General features: G+C 37.6%; 1 protein-coding gene across 4 annotated transcripts in view; it reads left to right on the top strand.

Moving 5' to 3' along the window:
* RAB10 (RAB10, member RAS oncogene family) overlaps nucleotides 1–23944 on the top strand; it is a 75462-nt gene extending 51518 nt beyond the window's left edge. For all 4 annotated transcript variants that reach the window (XM_060169767.1, XM_060169770.1, XM_060169769.1 and 1 more), the window contains 4 exons: nucleotides 12003–12141; nucleotides 16172–16261; nucleotides 16605–16706; nucleotides 21425–23944. In XM_060169767.1, coding sequence (XP_060025750.1) covers nucleotides 12003–12141; nucleotides 16172–16261; nucleotides 16605–16706; nucleotides 21425–21508 — 415 coding nt within the window. In that variant the 3' untranslated portion in view covers nucleotides 21509–23944. The remainder of the gene's footprint in view (nucleotides 1–12002; nucleotides 12142–16171; nucleotides 16262–16604; nucleotides 16707–21424) is intronic.
* Nucleotides 23945–26967: the final 3023 nt, after the last annotated feature.

Raw genomic sequence — 26967 nt, 5'->3', positions numbered from 1 at the left:
AATTCTTTAAATTTGTATTCAGGTATGAATCATAGACTTTAAAATTATAATAGCAGCATTTTTCAGTGAATATTAAGTGATCACAATGACCCTGTGAGAGAGATATTATTCCTTTTTCAAAAAAATTTTCCTGAACAGCCTTATTGAGGTATAACTGGCACACGATAAACTACACATATTTAAAGTATACAGATTGGTAAGCTTTGACATATATATAAATCTGTGAAACCATCACCACAGTCAAGATAATGAACATATTCATCACCTCAGAAGTTTCCTTAAGCCTCTTTGTAATCTTGCCTTCCTATCCCCAGTCCCCAGGCAACCACCTTTCTGCTTTCTGTCACTATAGACCTGTTTCCATTTTCTAGTACTGTATACAAATGCAGTCATGTAATGTGTTATTTTTCTTTGTCTTTTTTGAGGGGAGGGGTCTGGCTTCTTTACTCAGCGTAGTTATTTTGAAAACTATCAATGATTTTATGTGTATCAATAAGTTCATTACTTTTTATTGCTAAGTAGTTTTCCATTGTTAAGATAAATCACAACTTGTTTATTCACCGTAAAGCTGCTACAGATCTTTGTATAGGCAAATGCTTTCTTTTCTCTTGGGTTATTCCTATTTTATAGATAATGAAATGGAGGCATTTTGAAATAATTTAACCAAGGTCATACAGCACGTAAATAGCAGAGCTGGGATGCATTACATGCTCAGAATGTAGGGTTGAGAGTGACATTCTTAATTGCTATACTGCCTCCTATAAATAGTAGCTTGTCAATTGATTTTGCTGCTCTTTTCAGTAACTATCGTTTTTCTTTCTTCATTGCCAGTCAACAGTTGTGTTAAATATGAATTCATGTTAATCTTTGGTTTTACTGTAATTGGACATATCGTAGAGTGGTTATGAGGATTAGTGATACATGTAAGGCACTTAGAGCAGTCTCCAGTGCATAATTAATGTTCAAGAAATCGTAGGTATTATTATTTGGGGATCTCCCATGTTGAGGCTAGAACCCTAAGAATGGTAACATTTTTGAGCAGAGGAACAAGTTAGCAAAGGAAGTTGCAAACCCATAGTTGGAGAGTTAGAAAGGAGAATTAGGAGAGAACAATGTCCCAGAATCCAAAAGACAGTTTCAAAAAGTTAGGTATAATTAGAAGTCCAGTATGTCTAACCAGAATGTCTTCATTACCTGACCATGTAATTAGAAGTACAATCTTTATAACATCTTTAAAATTTAATACAAATTTAAATAAAATCTAGACATTTTAAAGCATTTCCTTAATTTAATGATTCTCTTTGAAGCACAACCCACTTGATGATCATTGATTTTTTCTTTTCTTTAACTGGGAAATAACCCAGCAAATGAAAAATGCCTCATATTCTATTTCATTATAATTAAAGTGATCTCAAGGGAAAGGATGTCAATTACTTATTCTGAATTTCAACCAGCCCCTCACGTCTTATTCCGACCTTGTCCCTACATAACATTTGTGTTTCAAGCGCCCTCCTAGGCCTTGCCAGACTGATTGGCTCTCTTCTTAACTGTATCCCCTCTGTATAGGGGATACAATTATTATTTAAGCCAATAATTCTCAAACTTTTTTGACAGTAGGTAAGATACATTTTACATTGTGACTCTGTGACTCAATATACATGTATATGTGTGTGTATATAACAGAAACAGGAGCATACAAAACAATATTTTTAAGACATATTTTTCTTTATACAGTATATAAAACCTTTGCCCTACTGAATATGTCCTGTTCCTCCTCCTACACTCTGTCCTCCACAGACTCTCCCTTCTGTTTCTTGACCTGTGGCTTTAAACATTTTTCCCTCCTCTTACCATTTTAGTTTCTGTAGCTTTCAGAAGTAAAGAGTAACACGTAATGCTTGTTTTTAAAAAGAGAGCCTTCCTCAGAAGGTGCTCTTTTGAAATAAGAAGTCCTCCAGTGTAGCCTTCAAGATTAATCTAGAAAAGATTTCTAGTGTACCTATAAAATCAAGTATAGCAGAGAAATGGCAACATTTATAATTTAGAGTTTATAACACTTTAGAAGGAAAATTTGATGTAGTTTAGGTTTTCATGTATACAATTGACTGCTTTTTTTTTTAAATTAATTTTTATTTATTTATTTTTGGCTACATTGGGTCTTCGTTGCTGCACGCGGGCTTTCTCTAGTTGTGGCGAGCGGGGGCTGCTCTTTTTTCTGGTGTGCGAGCTTCTCACTGCGGTGGCTTCTCTTGTTGTGGAGCATGGGCTCTAGGCATGCAGGCTCAGTAGCTGTGGCTCGCGGGCTCTAGAGCGCAGGTTCAGTAATTGTGGTGCACGGGCTTAGTTGCTCCGCGGTATGTGGGATCTTCCCGGACCAGTGCTCGAACCCGCGTTCCCCGCACTGGCAGGCAGATTCTTAGCCACTGCGCCACCAGGGAAGCCCTGCTTTTAATTTTAAATATCCATTTTCTTGTAAAGATTAGGAATGAGTGACTGGTTAAAATTTGTGATTAATAGTTTTCAAGAGGTTAGCATTAGGCCAGCTGATTTTGTTTTCTTTGCTTGAGTTGATATGCATGTTAATATTCCAGGGAGAAAAAAAGTCATGTAGCTCCAGGTTAAGAGATCTGCTGGGATATGCTGCAGTGATTCAAGAAAGCTTTTAGGAGGAAAAACCCCATTACTATTAACTTATGATGATACCAAAATTCAAAATGCTATTCTCAACTTCAGTACTTTGCTTCCAGTTGCTACTAAAAAGCACAGTGATTTTTATCTCTCTTTAGTTTGAATGAATATATTCAGGTTCTTGTTTCAGCATGAAAAATTGTTCTGTGATTGAATATTAATTTTGGAAACTTTCTTTAGTCTGTGCTAAAGCTTTGTCTTATTTTTCTTACTCGAATGGTCTTCACTCATTTCTTTCTAGGAATCTTTTAGTTTAACTGTTGCATAAGGGTCTCACCTGTCCAAGGCACATGTATGTGGGCCTGAAATTAGCTTGTTTGGCTGATAGAGAAGCAGCTAGCTATGGTTTTTAAAATCCCAGATCTCTAGAAAATTTCTACCGAAGTGTCTTTTGCTATCTACATTTTCCGTAGAGTAGTGGGTCCTGCCAGGAAAACAGTCATAGTGAGTTACTTTAAGTCTGCCTTTTCTTTCGGTTTTTTTCTTTTTTGTTATTTTTGGGGGGTTTTTTTGGCGGGGGGGTCAGAAATGTTTGCCACTGTCAACATTTGTATCTTGTACCAGCAGCAGATTTTAACGTCAGCACAGTTACCAGAAACCAGTTAGTATCATATTGTAGAGAAATTAAACATTTACCGACATAAAGTGCCGGATACACGGGAGCCGTCTTTGAGTTTTCCCATTCCCTTAACCCCAACATCCAATTTAGCAAGTCTTGTTGATTCTGTCTCTAAAATATGTCTAGAATCCAAATACAATCTGATGTCTCCGTTGTTACCCCCTAGTTCAAGCCACCATTACCTATTCTTTGGACCATTGCAGTAGGCTTTTAATATTCTAACAGGTCCTTACTTCCCCTTTGCCTTCTTCCAGTACTTTTCCCAGGTAACAGCCTTAGTAACCTTTTTCAAATATAAATATGATCATGGTTGTCATTCCTTCCCCTATTTATAACCATTTTGACTTTCCTTTGCATTTCGAATGAAAGCCGAAATTCCAAATCCAAACTCCTTTCCACAGTTTACAGAGTGGTCCCCTGCCCGCTGTTCTGACCTCCTTTTATGCTCCCTGTATATATAGTCTCTCCCCACAGCTGATCTCCTTTCAATTCCATGAACATGGCAAGCTCTTCTCCAGTTTAGGACCTTTGTACATACCCTGTAGATCCCCCTTAACCCACCCAAGTGTAGCTAGACTAAGCATTCTGAAGTACCACTCCATTCCAGAGGCTTCCCATTTCAACAGAAATGAATTTGAAAACTCCAGTTTCTGGCTACTGCCCCTTCTGACCTCATCTCTTACCAGCTTTGCTCCAGCCACTGTGGTCATTTTTTCCTCTCCTGAACATGCCAAGCATATTCCCATCTGTGGGCCCTTGTTATTCACCTGTTCCTTCTGCTTGGAATGCTTTTTATCAGATCTTTGTGTTGCTGCCTTCTCTCATTCAATCTCAGTTCCTTGTTAGCCTCTGAGAGAGGCCCTGCATGATGACAAACTAAAGCCACCCCAGTCCTTTAGGCACTATCATGTTTATCTTAGTTTATGTTTGTCATAGTATTTTTTTAGTATCTAAGTTTACCATATTTAAAAAATGTGTTCATTGTTGTTCCCCTCACTAGAATGTCAGCTTTTTGAGGGTGGGGATGCCATCTGTCTGATTTGTGGTTATGTAACCATCCCCTACAACAGACCCTGGCAGATACAGATGCTGAATAAATATTTGTTGACTGAATGACTTTGTTTGATTGGTTTCTGTTCATACTTCACTTCTCACTTACCTTAAACATCACCTCTATAGAGAAGACCTCCTTGATTATCAAGATTGCTTCCTCCCTCCCCTTTACGTCATTCTTCATCACTCTACCCTGTTTACCTTGTTAAGGTTTATCACAATTTGGAATTACGTATTTATTTACTTGTTTGTTCCTGTCCCCACTGTAATGTAAGCTCTGCAAGGGTAGGTATCAGGCTTTTGACTTTTGACCCGTTTTGGGCGATGAAGACGAGCATAAATTAAACTCACAGTATTTTGGGTGTAGAGAAGTTGCATATCTGTGAGGAAATCCAGGCCTTGTTAAGATAAAACCCAATGTGAGAAATTTAACATCCTAATTTATAAAGTAAATAACTTCATTATGTTACCAAAAGCACAAAGTTACGAAATTTGGGGTCTCTGCCTTGCCGAGGAGCTTGATGTTGTCTCTGGCCTGTTCTGGTGCTGTCAGTGTCCAGCCTAAAAATAGCTGTCATAATAGCAGCCAGAGCACACGGCTTCTTTGACCCTGTGTGTGGGACTAACAGTTAAGGAAATAAGCTCTTTTAGTTACTAGGAATATATCACTCCTTTCATTATATGTCAGTGGGAAAAAATAGGATTTTACAACATTCTCTTAGCTGTGCATCTGTCATTTTATGTAAGGAAAATTCTATTGCCATTGATTCATAATTTCAGAAATCTGATTATACTACATAGGCTGAGAAGAAAAAATTTTTAATAGGAGAGGAAAACCAAGTGGTTTTGAAAACAGGCTCAAAAACCTGTAATATGGGACATGAAAAGGTAATGTGAATATATACAGTGTTTAATTGCTCTTCAGACAATAAACACCTGCTTTTGCTGATTGGAGTCAACCTGCTGTCTTTAGACCTGGGTGTATGTGTTTTAGGTTTTATGCAAACCTAAAAATAATTTGACCATGAATTAGCAGCTGTGGCTATTTCTAGCCCTGGGCGGAGGGTCACCAATTAGCCTAGAGATGGTGAGGCAGGGACTCCCTTTCTGCTTTGAAATAGATTGTTGCATTAACAATTGGTAGGGATTGGTATTATAGGAGGATCCAAGAAAAGGATAATTTTAAAAGACTTAGCAAGGAGAGCATATAAAAAGAAGGAAGAGGGGTTGTAAGAAGTTTTGGGAGATGGAGGAGACAAAAATCAAAGAACAGATGGAGTAGTATGCCATCAGTGAAAACAAAAACTCTTATTTTGTTCTGAAATCATGATTACTTTTTCAGAAGGGCCATTAATATTTCAATATCTTTTTATCAGTATTTCATAACTAAGCAGCATAATAATATAAAAATAAAATTTCCTCTCCAGGTGCCATTGATTTAGATTTAGCTAAGTAGTTTCTTTGCAGTGTGTTTTTTCTTGGTGGAGAATGTAGTCATAGATTTGACACTGAAGTGTGTATATAATTTGCTAGTTGTGAATGAATGGGGACGTGAGCCATATGGATACCTGGGTGTAACAGTGTTCCAAGAATGTTAGACAGTGTTGGGGGTGGTATTCATAGCAGAATGCTGTGGAAGATTTTTTCCCTAAATTGTTATTACTTATGATAAAAATCGAAATGCAAGTTTTCTCTCCCTCCTACATTACAGCTGTTAGACACTACTGGAAGCCCAGTCCTGTATGTTCTTTGTCTTGGATAAGTACTTCTTTTTTTTTTTTTTTTTTTTTTTTGCGGGCCTCTCACTGTTGTGGCCTCTCCCGTTGCGGAGCACAGGCTCCGGACACGCAGGCTCAGTGGCCATGGCTCACGGGCCCAGCCGCTCCGCGGCATGTGGGATCTTCCCGGACCAGGGCACGAACCCATGTCCTCTGCATCGGCAGGCGGACTCTCAACCACCGCGCCACCAGGGAAGCCCTGGATAAGTACATTTTTAGCCTGGATTTTAGGTAGGAAACTTTAACCCCTCCCTAGTGGGATAGAATTATTAGTTAATTTATACTTCTTTTTGCAATTTACAAAAGAACTAAACTATTTCTACTGTGATAGGACAAATTTTTATTGTTTTTTCATGAAAACATTTATAATTACATCTGTTTTAAGGCAACTTGTAACTAAATAGATTAATAAAAGATAAAATAAGAATTTGGAATTGAGAAAAATGTAAATATACTGTCTCTAAAGGACAACTCATTTGCTATGCTTAATTTGTAAAGTTTACCTATAAACTTCTTGGCGTCCAACACAAAAAGGGCAGGGAGGGAGGGCTACCAACAAAAAAAGTAAGTTATTCTTTTCAGAAATAATGTAAAGAAAGCAGGAAAGAACAGGTCATAACTAATACACAATAAGTTTTCATAAAGCTATTTGTAATGATTCTAATTTGTTGACATAATATTGAGATAATGGAGATAAGATTGTGTCTAAGAAGGTATATAAATACATAAATACAAATGCATACATGTGCGTGTCTGTGTGTATGGCCTTTTAGTAGTCTAACCTAATTTAAGGATGCAACATAGAATTGATAGCAAGTCTATTAGATGGTTTTTCTTAAATGTCATTTTTTTGGATAGGTATTACATTACCTCCTAACTCTGCTTTTGCACACACACCCATTTTTAACACAGTAGACAGAACAGTTTTTTTTTAAACCCAGATTAAGTTATTTCTTTTCGTAAAACCCTCCAATAGACTTCCCATCTCACTCAGAGGAAAAGCTGCGATGCTTGCCGAGGCCTATAAGATCCTACATGATCTGCACTCCCGCCCCACCACCTCTCTGATCTCCTGCTAGTCTGGCTTCACTCCTTCCATTCCAGTCACATTGATCTCCTTTCTATTCCTCAACCATGCCTCAGGACCTTTGCACTTGTTCTTTCCCCTTCTTGGAATACCGTTGCTCCCACATATTTGTATGGCTCACTTCCTTATTCCCTTCACTTCCTCTACTCTGTTTAAAATTTCACTTGTTTGCACCATCCCCAGCATCAGCCCCTAGTCTCTTTACTTTTTGTCTTCTTGACACTTTTCACCCTCTGAAGAAGTGTAACTCCAGAAATTTGTATGACAGGGCTGAGATTCTCTTAAGAAAATTGAAAAGTCCAGCCAAATCTTTAACTTGGCTAAATAAAAAAACATATTATATTACTTTCATACAGAAATAGGCTTCAGGCAAAGCCAGGGTTTTGCTTGTGAAACAATTTTGATTATAGCTTAAACACACACAACTATTAACTTGAGAGAGCTCTGAATACCATAGACGTAGAGCATCTCTGTAGAGATGGTTTTGACTTAGGACATTTTAAAAGCACAATTAAATTTTGGGTCACATATAATGATATTATTACATGTTTGCATATTTTTATACTATAGATTCTTTGGGGTTATCTATAATAAATACAAATTAATTATAAAATTTTACTTTAGTTATCCCTACTACTTTGTTTGTAAAAAAAAAAACCCCAAAGATCCAGGGAGGTTAAATACCTTCAAGGTCACTCAGCTGGAAGGATTGGAACCTGACAATAAAGTTGGATCTGACTCCAGACCCATGTTCTGTGTGTGTTCTTGCATAATGCCTAGCACATGGTAGACCCTCAGTATATATTTGAATTGATGGATAAATGGATAGGTGTCAGATATATGAACATATAATGCACACTGTGATTAAATGTAAGGAATATTAACGTATTGGTAGTTCTTTTTTTTTGCGGTACTCGGGCCTCTCACGTTGCGGAGCACAGGCTCCGGATGCGCAGGCTCAGTGACCATGGCTCACGGGCCCAGCCGCTCCGCGGCATGTGGGATCTTCCCAGACTGGGGCACGAACCCGTGTCCCCTGCATCGGCAGGCGGACTCTCAACCACGCACCACTAGGGAAGCCCTGGTAGTTCTTTTACGTTCCTTGCTACTCATATTTTTAGACATATAAGCACTATTGTAAAAAATGTACGTTTTTAAGGGTCATGTAACTAAATTGGAATGCCTTGATTCTAAAATATAATAAAGGACTGCTAGGTAAGATTCTGAAATACTGACTCATTAACAAACATTTGAGTGTTTATTCACCATGTAGATACTCTGGATTTTGCAGTGAACAAGACAAACAAATCTCTGATGGAACCTACATTTTAGAGGACATGGGAGACAGTAAATAAATCTATAATAAGTGCTTTGCAGAGAGGTAAAGCAAGGAGATGGAATAGAGAGAGACTGGATGACTATTTAAATTGGATGGGCAGAGAAGGCTTCTGATAAGGTGATGGTTAAAATGCAAAGATGAGGTGCCACCCATGTACAGGACTGTGGGCACAGCTAGTACAGAAGCTCTCTGGTGAGACCAAGCTTGTGAATTTGGAGACATGAAAAAATGTGGTTCTAGCTGTCAGGGAAAAGAGTGCCTCAGAATTTGGGGGGGTGGTGCTGGTGAAAAGTACAAATCCTGTAATACTTTGTAAACTTCAGGGTAAGGATTTTGGGATTGGTTCTGGTTATAATGAATCGCCATTGGAATTTTTAGTTTGTTTTTTTAAGCTTAGTCATGTTTTCCGTTTGTTTACTTGTTTTGTAGTGGCTTTATTGAGACATAATTCACATACCTTATAATTCACCCATTTAAAGTATACAATTAAATAGTTTTTTAGTATATTTGCAAGGTATATTCACCATGATCACAATTTTAGAACATTTTTATACTTCTGGAAAGAAACCCATACCCTTTAGCAGCCTTTTTCCATCCTGCCCAAACCCTTCATCCAGGGTAACCACTAACCTACTTTCTGTCTCTGTAGATTTTCCTGTTCTGGATATTTCATATAAGTGGAATTATATTACAATATGTGATCTTTTGTGTCTGATTTCTTTCACTGAACATAATGTTATCAGGGTTCACCCATGTTGTAGCATATATCAGTATTTCGTTCCTTTGTATGGCTGAATTATATTCCATTGTATGGATATACTACATTTTATTTACCCATTCATTAGTTGATGAGCATTTAGGTTGTTTCTACTTTTTTTTTTGGCCAGTTCTTTCAGATTTTCCACATAGATGATCATGTCATCTGTGAACAAAGACAGTTTTATGTCTTCCTTCCAAACCTGTATACCTTTTTTTTTTTTTTTTTTTGTGGTACGCGGGCCTCTCAGTGTTGTGGCCTCTCCCGTTGCGGAGCACAGGCTCCGGACGTGCAGGCTCAGCGGCCATGGCTCACGGGCCCAGCTGCTCCGCAGCATGTGGGATCTTCCCGGACCGGGGTGCGAACCCGTGTCCCCTGCATCGGCAGGCGGACTCTTTGGGAAAATATTCCCAAACCACATAACCTGACAAAGGACTTACATGTAAAAAGAACTCTCAACATTCAATAGTTTAAAAAAAAGGGGTGGGGGGAACCATCCAATTAGAAAATAGACAAAAGAGGGAATTCCCTGGTGGTCCACTGGTTAGGACTCTGTGCTTCCACTGCAGGGGACACGGGTTTGATCCCTGGTTGGGGAACTAAGATCCTGCATGCTGCACTGTGCAGCTAAAAAAAAAAAAGAAAGAAAATAGGCAAAAGACACGAATAGACATTTCACCAGAGAGGATATATGGATTGCAGATAACTACATGAAAAAGGGTATAACATCATTAGCCGTAGAGAAATACAAATTAAAATGATGATGAGATATCACTGCATGCCCTATTAGTACAACTAAAATAAAATATAGTGAGAACACCAAATGCTGATGAGGATGCAAAGAAACTGGGTCTCTCATACATTGCTAGTGGGAATGTATTAAAGTAGTATAGCTACTCTAGTAGCTACTACTGGCAATTTCTTATAAAGTTAAACATATACTTACCATCTGACGCAGCAGTAACATTCCTGGGTGTTCATCCCAGAGAAATGAACACTTATGTACACACAGAAACTTGTACACGAATGTTCATAGCAACTTTATTTGTAATAGCCAAAAACTAAAAACGACCCAAATATCCTTACACAGGTGAGTGATTAAACAAATTGTGATGAGTCCATTCAGTGGAATACTACCCAGCAATAAAATGAAACACACTAGTATTACATTCAACAACTTGGGTAGATCTCAAGGGCATTATGCTGGAAAAAGTGAAAACAACCGTTTCAAAAGGTTGCATTATGCATGATTCCATTTATATAACATTCTGGAAATGGCAAAAGTAGAGAAATGGAAAACAGATTATTAGCCAGAGTGTAGGGACTATATAGGAGGTAGAGAGAGGAGTGAGTGATACAACAGTTTTCTGCCTTCTTTATGGCAGTGACTACACAACTCTATACATGTGATAAAATTGCAGAGAACAGTACTCTAATAATGTCTGTAGATTGTACCAGTGTCAATTTCTTTTTGTACTATGATGTAAGATGTTACCATTGGGAAAAACTGGGTAAAGGGTACACAGGACTTCTTTGTACTGTTTTCGAAACTTCCTGTGAGGCTGTAGTTATTTTAAAACAAAAGTTTTAAAAAGAAGTTTGATGGGAAGGGGAACAGAGAAATGCAGTGTTAGTTGGAGGGATGTGGGGTTGAGAGTGGGGTTTTTTGTTTGTTTGAATTTTGCTTTTTTTAGAAAAGATAGGGGAGGGACTTCCCTGGTGGCGCAGTGGTTAAGAATCTGCCTGCCAATGCAGGGGACTCGGGTTCGAGCTCTGGTCCGGGAAGATCCCGCATGCTGCGGAGCAGCTGGGCCCGTGCGCCACAATTACTGAGCCTGTGTTCTAGAGCCTGCAAGCCACAACTACTGAGCCCGCGTGCCACAACTACTGAAGCCCACACGCCTAGAGCCCGTGCTCTACAACGAGAAGCCACCGCAATGAGAAGCCCGCACACCACAACAAAGAGTAGTCCCCGCTCGCCGCAACTGGAGAAAGCCCGCGCACAGCAACAAAGACCCAACGCAGCCAAAAATAAATAAATTTTTTAAGAAAGGGGGGGGAGACTTAAACATGTACATATGCTAATTATAATGATCCATAAAAAGGAATTGGTGATGCAAATGAGGGAAAAATTACAGGAGCAAAATATCTTTAGCTTGAAAGCATTGAAAAATACTACTATTTACGTATTTCTGTCCTGTTATTTATAAATGAGGTTATCTTTACAACTTTTTGTAAATGATTCTAAAGATAAATGTGGCTATACTGTGGTGTAGTCCTTTAATGTTCTCAAAATTCCACAAGCTTTTGTATTACATTGTGGAGCTAGATCACTAAATAAATGGAATTCCAAGAGTTTTTATCACACTTGCTGGTATTCGTCTTTAAATAACTTTAAAAAGAATTTTATGTCACTTTGTACTGTTCTCCCTTTCAGATTTTCATCCAGTATTGGTAGGTTGTTAATTTCCTTAGACTAAAAAGTATTTGCACATATATATGTTTACAAATAACCTTAATTGTATACTATTTAAGAATTAAATGAGTGGTGGTTCTATTTTGTTTTGTGTCATATAGTGGATTTTAATCTCTATTTTACCAAACTATTCTACTGTTTTGCCCTTTATCTAGAACTTAGTAATATCAAATGCTCAGTGCAAATTATTGGTTGTTTATTTCAGGGATACGGCAGGCCAGGAGCGATTTCACACCATCACAACCTCCTACTACAGAGGAGCAATGGGTATCATGCTAGTATATGACATCACCAATGGTAAAAGTTTTGAAAACATCAGCAAATGGCTTAGAAACATAGATGAGGTAAGACCTAGAAATTGCGTAAACCCTACATAAACACACATTTGTGTCCTTGGTTAAGAAGAATAAATATTCCAGTTGATCTTATAGTGTTTGCTATCATTACTGTTGAATATTTCTACTTGTTTACAGGGTAATGTTATTTTTTGCCTACCTTTTTCTTAAAATTTTGGGCAGATCTGTTTTGAACCCCATCCAAGGCAATTACCAGATTACCCAGAAACTCTATACGGTCATCTTGTAAGATGGCCCCAACTAGAAGCTACCAGTGGTTTTACACACCTGTCTAAATGAATTCTTTCTTGGGGAATTTTTATTGAATGAATGAATTACATTTTCAATAGTAATTTTAAAAACGTATTTTTGGGAATTCCCTGGCAGTCCATGGGTTAGGACTTGGCACTTTCACTGCTGTGGCCCGGGTTCAATCCCTGGTCAGGGAACTAAGATCCCACAAGCCATGTGGCATGCCAAAAATAAATAAATAAAAACGTATTTTTAAGTTATGGAAATACCGTATCACTTCTAGACATTTTGAAAGATACAGAGTACTAATACAGTAAAATGCTAACCAAGAAAATAGTGCCATATCATTGCACGTGAAGATGTCAGTTTTTATAAGGTAATGTGTCAAAGCTTGCCTGTTTCTGTGCTGCAGCATAGGTAGCTCCTTGTTGGAATTATTTTTCATGTCTTATTTCTACCTTCTATGCTTTGAATTTCATTAAGACTAACTCTTGGGAATTCCCTGGCAGTCCAGTGGTTAGGACTCTGCACTTCTACTGCAAGGGGCCCGGGTTTGATCCCTGGTCGGGGAGCTAAGATCCCGCAAGCTGTGTGGCACGGCCAAAAATAAAAAACCTCTTTAAAGCAACTTTTGGCTGGAAACACAAAGACCAAGTCTTAAGCCAGTATTAGACCCAAGGTAATTATATCTTCAATGGTAACAATCCTAAGGGCTTATTACTAACTTTTCCATTGCTACAAGAAGTCTGTTAGTATTTAATAATCTGTTAATGAGGCAGATTTTGAAACCAAAAACAAAGCCTCCATTTTAAAATTTCCTTAGCCTTTATTTTATTGTCTGGCCAAGTAGCATGTGTAATAAGAGCAATTTATATAGAGATACTGTGCAGTGTTCCAGCAGCAACCGATTTTCCAATTCTGTGACATCAACTGGATGTCCTACAATTCAATCCTGTTCTGACACTAATTACTCAGTCTTAGTGTCAGACTCCACAGGTTTAAGGACTCAGTCCCACAAGACTGCTCTTCCTTCAAATGCAAGTTCTGGGTCCCCTAGGCTACCTGCACTTCTGTGTGACTTGGCTACAAATTTGGAGGTTCCCATGACCCATTTTGTGGTTCGGTAATTTGCTAAAATGACTCATGGAACTCAGGAAAGAGCTATACTTACAATTGTATTATAAAGGACACAACTCTGGAACTGCTAAATGGAAGAAATGCATAGACAGTGTATGGGGGTTGGAGAATGCAGAGCTTCTAGGCTGTCTCTGGACATGTAACCCTCTTGGCACCTTGATGTGTTCACCAACACAGAAGATACCCTAACTTCATTGTTTCCAGGTTTTAATGGGGGCCTCGTTACGTAGTCATGATAGTTAAATCACTGACCTCTGGTGATTGACCCTAATCTCTAGCCCCCTTCACCTCGTGGCGGGTGGGGGTTAAAAGTCTGAACCCTTAGTGTTTGGTTCCTCTGGTGACCAGCCTCCATTGTGAAACTCTGTAGAGGCCCTGCTGAGAGTCCTCTATTAGCATAAATTTAGGTAAACAGAAAGAGGCTTGTTATGAATAACAAAAGACACTCCTATCACTCAGCAAATTAGGAGCACTGTGCCCGGAATAGGAACAAAGACCAAAAATATGTTTTTTATTATACCACAGGGTCATACATTTAACTTGGTAGGCTGGATGGCTTAAGTTTCCCAGCATGAGAACTAACATACGTAAAACCCAGCCATTAAAAAAAAAATCTGTTTTTCTGATATATAAGAGAGAGACTTTGTCTAATTTTTAATGTGTTGTAGAAATTTAAACTTTAACAGCTGAATTGATCCAGCAACATTTAAGAAAAGATTATATATATCATGGTCAAGAGAAATTTACCTAGGAATGCAACATATGAAATAATGTAATTCACCATATTAATAAAAGATGAAAACCATATGATCTTGTCAACAGACACACGCAAAAAAACCCATTTGGCAAAATCTAAAAGACATCTGTGAAAATCCCACAGACAACATCATCCTTTCCCCTACAGTCAAGGACATGATTAGGATGCCTGCTCTGGCCACTACTGTTTAACATTGTACTAGAGGTTCTAGCCAGGGCATTTAGGCAAAGAAAAAAAAGAGCACCCAGATTGGAAAGTAAAACTATATTTGTAAATGGTATGATCTTGTATATAGAAAATCCTAAGGAATCCACACACTTCCACCAAAAAATAAAACTATTAGAACTAATAAACAAGTTCAGTACGGTTGTAGGAAGCAAGATTAGTATACAAAAATCAGTTGTATTTATATACATTAGCAGCAAATAATCAAAAAATGAAATTAAGAATATAATTTTATTTATAGTAGCATCAAAAAGAAAAAAATAAAAATTTAACCAAAGAAGCACAAGGCTTTGAAAACCATAAAATGTTGTTAAAAGAAACTAAAGAATATCTAAATAATTGGAAAGACATCCTATGTCCATGAATTGGAAGATTCCATATTGTTAAAATGGCAGTACTGCCCAAAGTGTTCTGAGGATTTAGTGAAATCCCTATCAAAATCCCAGCTGCTTCTTTCGGATAGCGGCGGGAGTTGACAGGCTGATTCTAAAATTCATATGGAAATTCAGGGTACCCAGAATAGCCAAACAGTCTTGAAATAGGCAGTGACGTTTAAGCTGAGACCTGAAAAGATGAGTAGAAGGTATCCAGATGAGGATGGGGCTGGTGGAAATAATATGATGGATTCAAATTTAAGACAAACCAAGTCTCGTAAATTACTTTTGGTGTCCAGAGAACATAATTGTGTTGCTGCAGGGATATTTCAGGGAAAGGTGCATTGGGCCAAAGATAGACAATTTGAGATATTTTCCCCATCCCATGGGTTGCTTTTTCATTCTGCTGATAGTGATCTTTGACACATAGAAGTTTTTAATTTTGATGACGTACAATTTATCTGTTTTTTCTTTTTTGTTGCTTATGCTTTTGGTGTCATATCTGAGAAATCATTGCCAATTCCAAGGTGATAAAACTTTTTCCCTATGTTTTTTTCTAAGAGTTTAATAGATTTAGGTCTTCTATTTAGGTCTTTGATCCAATTTTGAGTATGGTGTTGTAAGTTAAAGGTCCAACTTCATTCTTTTGCATGTTGATATCTGGTATTCCCAACACCACTTGTTGAGAAGACTGTCCTTTCCCCCATTGGATGGTCTTGGCACTCTTGTTGAAAATCATTTGATGGTGTACACAAGAGTTTATTTCGGGTATCTCTATTCTGTTCTTTTTGTCCATGTCTGTCCTTATGCCAGGAGCACACTGTTTTGATTACTGTAGCTTTGTAGTAAGTTTTGAAATCAGGAAGTAAGTGTGAATCTTCCAACTTTGTACTTCTTTTCAAGATTGTTTTGGCTATTCAGGGTCCCTTGATATTCCACATGAATTTTAGAGATGGATTTTCCTATTTGTGCAAAAGATTTCATTAGGATTTCAGTGGAGCAACATTTGCTTTTAACTGATTTTTGTGCATGGACTCCCCTAGCAATGTGACTTTTTGAGACTAAGGGCTCTATAGAATTTTAAACTAAGGTTTCTTATAGGGTAATACACATTATCTAAAATCGTGATCCAGCTTGGATTTAGACTATGTGTAAGAAATTACAGTTTCAGATCTTTTGCATATGTCCTCTCTTGTTGAGAATGTTTCTAGAAACTAGACAGCCTCCTATAAAGTCATTTTTATTAAGCCATAATTCATGGTAGTGTGTAAATTAAATTTTTATTTCATTTTAGCATGCCAATGAAGATGTGGAAAGAATGTTGCTAGGAAACAAGTGTGATATGGATGATAAAAGAGTTGTACCTAAAGGAAAAGGAGAACAGGTAAAAAGCTCTGAATGAGACTAATATGCTGCCCTTTCTTTGTGAAGATGGTGTTGCATTTGATTGTTTTTATGTTAGTGGTAGTGGAGTGCACTTGAGCTATTTGCATCCTTTTAAAAATGCTATAGGAAATGATAGCTTATCATTTGAGTGAATTTTTGTTTGTTTTCTAAGGAGCTTGACCATTTGAGTCTTGACCCATTGAAATAATCTGTTCATTTTAGATAACCTAGTTGAGATTACTACCTTTAGAATAATACTACTGTTTCCTTTAGGATGCTAAAGTCATCAATTGGTAACCTATACTTGATAATTTTATGATGATATTTTGCTTCTATTTTAGATTGCAAGAGAGCATGGTATTAGATTTTTTGAGACTAGTGCAAAAGCAAATATAAACATCGAAAAGGCGTTCCTCACATTAGCTGAAGATATCCTTCGAAAGGTAAATTTCTTTTTTCTTTTTTCTTTTTTTACTGCTAAGGTGCCTGGTGTCACATTTGAACATTTCATGTTTTCTAAAGTACTAGATTTACATACAGAAATTGGGTTTGGGTGGTATTGTTTCTAAACGTTTACCCATCACCAATATATAATCCTCCAAAGTAAAGAAAGGAACTGGAAGGAACAGGCAGCCATCTAGAAATCTCTAGGATCTAGTCAGTGGTAACAGTTGACACTCTGAGCTCCAGTACTCAGTCTCTAGCCTAATTTCATACTCCTTTTTCCAACTTTTTGTCTGGTCCATGGTGTTATGGCTCTTCTGTTTCATTTCTCTTATATATCCTTTGCATTCCCATAGATAAAAAATTTAAGATAAGAGGTGAATCTATGATGTAGTTATTGCTACAAAAGCACTATTCTTCTATATAGTCATTTCTCAGATGTGCCAGTGAGGGGCATGTATATCTATATACTGAATAAATAGAGTAAGTCTGCCCCCAAATTTCATTTACCCAATCATTTCAACTTGTAAGGTAAAAAAAAAAAAAAAAAAAAAAAGCTGAAAATTGATCTCAGGGAATTTTACCTCGAGGTTACTTTCTGGGTTTAATTCGTGAATCCCAAAATTTGCCAGTACAAGTAACTTGTAGCAAAATTGGGAAATCTGATTTTCATATTTTCCTCTCAAATGACTAGATAAAATACACAGTTATGAATTAAGGTTATGAGTCCTGAATTCTCTATTCAATCTTATGGTGTATTTAAAATGCAAGTAAAATAGAGAAAATCTGACACAATCCTGAGGGAGGAGCAAGCATTGTATAGGAGAGAATTTAATTGCTTCTGGTAACCTATTTTTATACTTGAGATATCAGTATTTCCCCCCCCAAAAAGCCCCTCAAATTTCATACACACACACACATATAAATCTAAGCTGTAATAGAGATGGTATTATCGAGTGTAAATCTAATGAAATTTCTGAGGAACCAAGCAACTTAATTTTTTTGAGGGGAGAGCTATCTGTTTACTATAGTGTTCAAACTAGAAAAAACAGTTATCACTTATTGCTGTTTAGCGTAACTACAAAAGTTGTGCCTGTTCACATCTGCTGACATCCTGCATATCATGTCTGATATCTATAATGTATTGACATATTGAGTAATAAAAAGCAAGTTAGGATATAACATGTGTGGTAAATGATCTTTTAAAAATTATATGTGATACCAAAAACACATGTACACATATACACACACACATTTGGTTATGCTTAGCAAATAAGGATCTGGAAGGTTATATACCAGACTCTATCTAGTGAGTACTCTAGCGTGATGGTGGGAAGGGGAAGGGGATACAGGACAGAATCACTTTTACTTCATGTACAGTTTTGTTTTGAAATTTTAACCTGCTTCTTTTTAAAGTTATAAAAACAATTTAAAAAATATTTTTACACAGCTGGATATAGGTAAAAACCCATTAGAATTCCTTGAGGAAATATATTTTTATTTTAAAAGATTCCTGTAAGAAACAAAAATTAAAGTAGAACAGAAAAATACTAGGTAGACTACGAAAAAACATTTGTATTTTTAATTAAATGAAGGGAATAACAGATAGAAAAATACTTTAATTGGTGGAAAGTATAATACTTTGTATTTCTGAGATTGGTGGGTTACAGTGAAAAATTATTTCAGTACTTATAGGAATTATCACAAAACTTACTGAAATACCCGTGTTCTCTGTGTTTTTTCTCTTTCTGGAAATTTGGTCTTCTCCATTGTTTCTGACTTCTTTCTGTATTATATCCCTTGATCTTCTTCCAAATCTTTGCATTTCAAAAAAATAGTGCTATATAGGCATATAATTTGTGTGTCAGTGAGGTAGATCTTCCTTATCATATTAAAGGTTAAAAGGTATGGATGCACCAATAAAGAAAGATCTCAGTCTAGAGTCTTCCCCAGGTAGGCAGGCCCAATTGTGAGGCAGCGTTTTTTCCCCATACACATACATGCACTTTTCAGTGTGATAAAGTTATGAGTTAAAACATCAAATGTAAACTTGCTTTAAAAGATGTAAAATACAGTAGTGATTCCTGACTAGCAACCTTCTGTGCAGTGCTTTTTCTCCTGAGTTGATAAAAGAAAAAAGAACTTTAGAATGAAAGCAATTTAAAACATTTAAAACTTAATTATTTGAATAGATAATTCATTCCCATGATTCAGACATTTAAAATAAAAAGAGTAAACATACAGAGAAGTTTCTCACTATATTCCCCCAACTCCTCATCCCTCCCCCATGGGCAACCAATAATTAATTTCTTAGTTACTAATATATGAGTAAATATGAATATATATACATTTTATTCCCATCCTTCCCCCCCCCTTTTTTTTTTTTTTTTGCGGTACGCGGACCTCTCACTGTTGTGGCCTCTCCCATTGCGGAGCACAGGCTCCGGACGCGCAGGCTCAGCGGCCATGGCTCACGGGCCCAGCCGCTCCGCGCCATGTGGGATCTTCCCGGACCGGGGCACGAACCCGTGTCCCCTGCATCGGCAGGCGGACTCTCAACCACTGTGCCACCAGGGAAGCCCCCCCTTTTTTTTTTTTAAAGAAAAAAAAACACGTAAGGCAACATGCTCTGCACTGTTTGGCACTTAATATAAGTAAAATATTTACATTTTTAAAATAACTGAGTGCTACTCCTTTGAGTAGTCTATTATAATTAAACAGGTTTCCCAGTGAGGGACATTTAGGTGATTTTCAGCCTTATGATCTCATAAATTGTGTTGTAGTGAATAATCTTTATATTATTTTACACATGTGCAAGTATATTTGAAGGACAGATTCCCAGAAGTAGCCAAAGAGCATATAGTACATTTATAATTCTGATACATGCTTGCCACCTTCTGCCTGAGGGCTGTACCCTTTTATACTCCTGCCAGCAATATATGAGAATGTCTGTTTACTCAAACTCTTGACCAACATAGTGAATTATAAGACTTTCAGATGTTTTCCAACCTGACAGGTGAAAAACACAGATATAATTTGCAGCTCTCTTATGAATAATATGAGCATTTTTAAAGATATGTTTACGAAGCACTTTTGTGTTTCCTTTTCTGTAAACTTTTTTGTTTATTCTTTTGCCCGCTTTTGCTATTTAGTTATTGGCCCTTTTTTTGAGAGTCTGTTTCAAGGGTCTAAGTTAAATTGTGCAAGGACAGACTGTGAGTGATATGCTAACTGAATAAATGTAGTGACCTCCCTGGCTATAAGCACCCATATATCTTTAACTGACCCACACCCAGGAGTCCCAGAGAAACAGTACTTCCTATGCAACTTTTTTTTCTGTGGCCAGGTGCTGAGCTGCCTCTTTCTCTTCTGTGCATTTTTCACAAAGACCTTTTTAATGCAAAACTTGCATCTTTAACATACAGTGAAAAGAATAATTCCATAAGGCAGTGAGATTAGGTGGGTTAGCTCAAAGTGCAAGTAGAAATTTCACCTCTGTATGAATTCAGCAGGCCTCTCTTGGGCTATGTGAGTTTTAGAAATTATTTTAGTTCTTTCCCCTTGAACTACCTTAACTTTATATTGTTTCCATGAGAAAATAAGTTCCCACTTATATCCTAGCTTTTAAAATTCCATTCATGATGAACACTGTTACACAACAGCATGGATAAATCACACAGGATAAATTGCATAGGCTGACACTGAGTAAAAGGAAAAAGAAATCAGATACAAAAGAATACATGAAATATGGTTCCATGTATATGAAGGTCAAAAACAGAAAAAACTAATTTATGGTGGTAGAAATCAGAGTATTGGTTACCTTTAGGAGGGTAGTACTGACTGGAAAGGGACACAAGGGAGCCTTCTGGGGGCATATTATATATGTTCTATATTTTGATCTGGTGGTTTCACAGCATATATTAAAAATCCATCAAGCACAGTTAAGATTTGTATACTTTGCTGTAGGTATGCTATCCCTAAAATGAATTCTGCTTTCATACATATAGTATAGGCTATCCACTTAAAATAGTATATTCTTCTGATTATACAAGTAATATTTAGGATGTTGGGGTAATACAGGATTATACAAAGAGGAAAATAAAATAATTCATAAACCCACCACCTAAGGGGTTACTACTATTAACATTTTGGTGTCTCTCATTTTGATTTTTTTCTGTATCCATTTTTAACATGAATTATACAACTTTGCATTCTGCCCCACCCTATTCCCTCCACTTAATGTATCATGGTTAAAATTGCCTTTTTAAAGCAATGCTATGGAAATACAAGCTCCAATCTCAAAAGGCAAGTAAAACTAAACAGAAAAGGGCTGTTTCACTTCTCTGAAGTTAGACATGATCCAACATTGGTTTTATACATATGCTTGATGATGCTTTTTAAGTACTAAATACTCAGGGGTCAGGCCAGGAGATAATATACCTCTCTTCACAAGAGTTAGGGCAGAGAAGATTTCAGAAGTTCTACAAAGGAAAGCCAGGAGGCCTCAAGACATTTCACAACTTGGAAGAAAAAGGCAAAATGAAGATCAAAAACAAAACTTCCATTTCTTTACTTTGCATGGGAGAGAAAACCTATCTCATGTGACTGTAATTGCACTGTTACATAAATTAACATTTGTGAGAATATTGCTGTTAAATCTTGATTTATCCATGGCAGTGTTTTTTCACGGGTTGCTTTCCTTGTGTGTTTGTTCCAGACCCCTGTAAAAGAGCCCAACAGTGAAAACGTAGATATCAGCAGTGGAGGAGGCGTGACAGGCTGGAAGAGCAAATGTTGCTGAACGCTCTCCTGTTCCATCAGTTGCCATCCACCACCCTGTTTTCTCTTCCTGCTGCAAAATAAACCACTCTGTCCATTTTTAACTCTTCAACAGATATTTTTGTTCCTCATCTTTTAACTCCTAGTCCACCTGTTTTATTTGTTCTTTCATCTGTGACTGCTTGCTGACTTTATAATTTTCTTCAAACAAAAAAATGTATAGAAAAATCATGTCTGTGAGTTCATTTTTAAATGTACTTGCTCAGCTCACCACTGCATTTCAGTTGTATTATAGTCCAGTTCTTATCAACATTAAAACCTATAGCAATCATTTCAACTCTATTCTGCAAATTGTATAAGAATAAAAGTTAGAATTAACAATTTTATTTTGTACAACAGTGGAATTTTCTGTCATGGATAATGTGCTTGAGTCCCTATAATCTATAGACATGTGATAGCAAAAGAAACAGAAGCCAGGAAAACACTCATTTTCGCCTTGTGTATGTAAATGGGGTTGATTTTGTCCTGTGCCTTACGTGGAAAGGAACTTCTTTGGTTTTTCCTTTTTTTGTTTTGGTGGAAGCATGTGCAGGAGACATATCATCAAAACATAAAGCATTATAATGTTTGTGGTCTGCTTGGCTGTAATTTTCAAAGTAGTTAATTGAGGACAAAGGATAATGCAGAAATGATAGCTTTGGTTTGTGGAGTCTCATTTTAAGTGGCCTTTATAATTAAAACTATTCCTGCCACCGGTTCTTTTCCTTGGCCACTTTTTCCTTGTGTCTCTTCCTGCATGCTGCTTTATTTGCTTCTCCCCCACCACCCTGTGGTATGATTTATTTAAAAATGAAAGGGGTAAACTAGCAGGTTTGTCGAGTTTAACATAAAGCACTGATTTAACTTGCTAAGTAAACTGAAAGATAAATTCTAACTGCCTGTTATCAAATGTCAGTTAACTGTGTCCTCCCCTCATTTTCTCTCTCCCCTAAAAGCTTCTGTCCCAGATTCCTTCATTTGCTGTTCGACTTCATGTTCCTCTTCTCTTTCCCTCTGTTCCCTTCCTGTCTCTCCACTGAGTTTATGAAATGGAAGAGTTAATTGCATGCACTAGTGTTTGGAGGGTGTTGTGGTTTGTCTTTCTAATTAGGTGTATAGCCTATTCACTTTCCTAGAATAAATCTCTTAACCTAAATTTGAATAGTCTCCATTTTGGCAACTCCTCTAGCAGTTTGGTAGCCCAGTCAAGGTTGTTTCAAAAAGGTGGGAAGGAGGAGTGAAATTTATTAACATGTTTGCCAAATATATTGAGATTTGGCCTTCGAAGAACATTCTTTCAGTGTTAAGTTGTCTTTACCTTAAGATTTAGAAGTACTTTAGAATATTATTAATTTTAAGTCCTATCTTCACATCCCTTTGGAAAACTTGTATTACCATGGATTTGGAAAAAGGACAACAAAGGCTTTTCATGTGAAGATAAGATACTGTAGCTCTCTCTCACCCTGTCATTTTTTCACTTCATTTTTCTAATTTTGCTTCATTGCTTATCATTAGGATAGGGTAAGTTAAGTTTGCTATGCTGCTAGCATCCTAAGATGATACCTTTGTTGAAGTAATTGTGAATAGCATGATTCATTTCTCGCAGAGGCTGAGTTTAGGACAGCAGCTTCCATTGAAAAGTCTTTTTGTGTCGTGGGTAGCATTTTAATGACCTCTTGGCTCACATAAACAACATAGGGACGTATCTGCTATGAACATCCATGAATTTTCAGATAGTGCCCTAAAAGTGATTTTATATGCCTCACTGGTGGTTGTTGTTAGGTTTTTTTGCCTCACTTTATCATTGTTTACTACTAGTAAAAGCAGCATTGCCAAATAATCCTTAATTTTCCATTAAAAAGAATAATGACATGATGTTAAGCTTCTCAAAAAGTTTTAGGTTAAACCTACTGTTGTTAGATTAATTTTAATGTGTTTGTTGCTTTCCTTTATCCGGAATGTGGCAGTAGCTTTTTTTATTTTTAACCCTCTTTTAATCCTTACTCAGTTCAGTGACTTAAGGTTTGAGAGCTAAACACTGGGATTTTTGGGTAACAGACTGACAGTTTTGTTGTTTGCATACTTATAATTGGCATTGTGCATAGAAAGGATATGGCTACCTTTTGTTAAATCTGCATTTTCTAAATATCAAAAAAAGGGAAATGGAGTATAAATCAATTTTTGTATAACCTGTTTGAAACATGAGTTTTATTTGCTTAATAATAGGGCTTTGCCCCCTTTTCTGTAAGTCTCTTGGGATCCTGTGTAGAAGCCGTTCTCATTCAACACCAAACAGTTAAGTCCATTCTCTGGTACTAGCTACAAATTCGGTTTCATATTCTACTTAACAATTTAAATAAACTGAAATATTTCTAGATGGTCTACTTCTGTTCATATAAAAACAAAACTTGATTTCCAACTGCGTGGCTTGGTTTTCATTTATTTATGGAGTTTAAGTTGGAGGATTCCTTCTGAAAATAGTGCAGAATAGCAAACTGGATATTAGAGGAGCAGAAATAGAAGGAGAATAACTTTTTCAACTAGGGAATGCTGGGAAGGCAATTTCAAGGGCTATCATTGGAAGAAACTGCATTTTAAAAGCAGAATCATCCTGGCATCAAGTGCACAACCGTAGTCACTCCCCAGCTAACACTTGCTAGAATGTGCCAGAGGCCAGCTACTGAAGTCAGCTGATCACCCAGGGGCACCAAGGTAAGGCGGCCATGCTGGAGGGTGGACCCTTGTTTTAGCAGTGACTGTCCTCTTATCTGAAAAATGTAAAGTGTTTCCTACCTTTTTTGTGAACCATAAAAAACAACTTTGGCTTTTTTTATATGTAGTATTGATGAAAGAAATGTTTGATCCTGTATTAAGGCCTTATTAGTCAATAAATAAAGATACATACTTGTTGACAAGATTATCTCTGCTGGAAGGATACATAGAGGTTTTCTCATAGTGCAGTTTTTATAAGGATCACCTAGAGTGATGTTAATGCTTCCCCGTTCACTCCCATCAACACGGAATTTTGTGTCTCGGGTGGGGCCTATGATTTCTGCCTTTAAGATTGGTATAGGAAAACAGACCATGGCCTCTGCCCTTACATTTATGACCTAGTTTAGAAAGCAGAAGGAATTAGTGATCAGGTAAACATATACAAGAGCCAAATAGTTGTGATCCAGATTTAAGTGCTGTGTTAATAGAAGAGCAAGTTCAGTTGGTGAGAGTAGCTGGGGTGGTGCTTGAGAGAGGAGGGAGGGACATGAATTGGTCCTCAGGTGTGTGGATTGAATGGCTAGGGCTAAAGGCAGGTTAAGAAGAGACCACGAGCACATTAGAAACAAGCTTTGCTTGTGTGGCAGACTATAAGTCCAACTGGACAATGTGATAGGCAATTGGAGTCCTGGTGAGCCCTGCGGAGTGGTGAGAGCAGTGTGTTTGAGGAAGGCGAGTCTAGGTGGGTTGGAAGAGGAGAAACAAGGGTTCTAGAGATCAGACAGAAGGTTGCTGAATTATTGCGATTTGAATAAGACCAGACTAAAATGATGGCAGAGGGCAGGCTTAATATACAGGGGAGTATGTGAAAGAGAAGGACTGTCTCTTGCCTACTAGGAAGTGGATTAGGTACTTGTGGCACTGTTCTTTGGGTTATGTCGTCAACGGCCTGGTGAAGTAGTACCCTTTGTACGAAGTAAACTGTCTCGGGGTGAAGTAATGTGCTTCAGGTTGCACTGCCAGTTGGTGCTGGAGTTGGATTTCGAAAGCAAGCCAGTGCTCAGTCTATTTTCACCTTCTCCATATCACAGTTTCTCAGGATATTTTCACCTTCTCCATATCACAGTTTCTCAGGATAAGGTCCTAAGGTTTGGTTATACTGATTATAATGGGGGCAATAAAACGAATGTGCCGGAGCCGACAGAAAGATAGACCGCTGGAGTGCAACCTTAGCTTACCGAGCTAACGCAGCCGTTCAGCCTAACCTTGGTACCTCGAACAAAGAACAATGCCCTTGAAAAGTACTTAGCACAGTTTACTACTTTTTTTCTTGAAACCTATATTACCCCTTACCATCTTGTTAATTTTGTTTCCTCCTACTTCACACCATCTCGTGGCTAGAAGTAAATGATGATGAAGTTGCTTTTCACGATTCTCTTAATTGGCTGTCTGAGGCTATGTACTTTGAGGGGGACTTTTGCTACTTAATAATGGCCACAGCAGTGAATAATAGTAGTGAAATAAGTCAAAATACAGGGGCGGGGAGCAAAGGCCAACTTCCTAGGTGGATTTGAGATCAGTGTGACTCCCGAAGATCAAGAGTCATGTAGGGGATGTGAGTGCTCCAAGTCAGAATGTTTTGCTGGGACATCGAATTTAGGTCTGAAACTTCCAGCACCAAGATAAAAAGAGGTGGTGTGTTCCTGTTGCATCTAGTCAAAGGGAGAATAACAGTTGCTTAGGAAAAAGTCTGTAGCAAAAAATTCAGGAACTTCTAACATTAATTGTCATTGAAGTACAAAGTGGAAATGTCTCCAGTGCAAGTTCAGAGAAATCCAGACATTTTATCTTCTGACAAAGAACACAATACTTTCTATGCTGAGGCCATGCCAGAAAAAAAAAAAAAAGATCAAACCTCAGGTCAAACTTACCTAGATCCAACTACCAAATTTACAGGAAATCTAAGGACAGAGGAATATATTAAACTACATCAGTCAACAAAATCCAGACTGGTAAATTTTACAGGATAACTGATCCAGTCTCTTCAACAATTAAGTTCCAATGGAGAGAGAGATTGTAAATTAACAAAAGATGGAAAGGAAAAAAAAAAACAACAGGCAAAACTAAACCTTAATGTGTTTAGGGAAGTACAGAAATAATATAAAGAATATTAAGGGGCTTCCCTGGTGGCGCAGTGGTTGAGAGTCCGCCTGCCGATGCAGGGGACGCGGCTTCGTGCCCTGGTCCGGGAAGATCCCACATGCCCCAGAGCGGCTGGGCCCGTGAGCCATGACCGCTGAGCCTGCGTGTCCGGAGCCTGTGGTCTGCAGCGGGAGAGGCCACAACAGGGAGAGGCCCGCGAACCACCAAAAAAAAAAAAAAAAAAAAAAAGGGAGGGGTATTCTTAGGGAGGGAGGAGTTATACATTGTAGGGGGACATGAAGGGTTTGGGGGATAGCAAAATCCTATCATGACATGGATGTTGTTTACAAGGGTGTTTGCTTTATAGCAATACATTAATCTACACATTTGCCCTATGTGGGTTTTAAAGTTTGTATTATATTAACCATAAAGGGTGCCGCGTGTGTATGTGTTTAAATGATATCACAATTTTCAGGACTATAGAACCAGTCTGAGAGGCTTTGCAGCCGAGACCAATGCTCAAAATCAAGCTTAGCAGGATTGGTCTGCTAAGGTGCTACAGCCCCTGCTGCTGAGCATCAGGCCCCA

Source organism: Lagenorhynchus albirostris, chromosome 13 (assembly GCF_949774975.1).
Source record: "Lagenorhynchus albirostris chromosome 13, mLagAlb1.1, whole genome shotgun sequence".
In the NCBI taxonomy this organism is placed as follows: domain Eukaryota; kingdom Metazoa; phylum Chordata; class Mammalia; order Artiodactyla; family Delphinidae; genus Lagenorhynchus; species Lagenorhynchus albirostris.
This window is presented reverse-complemented; position numbering and strand designations above follow the sequence as displayed.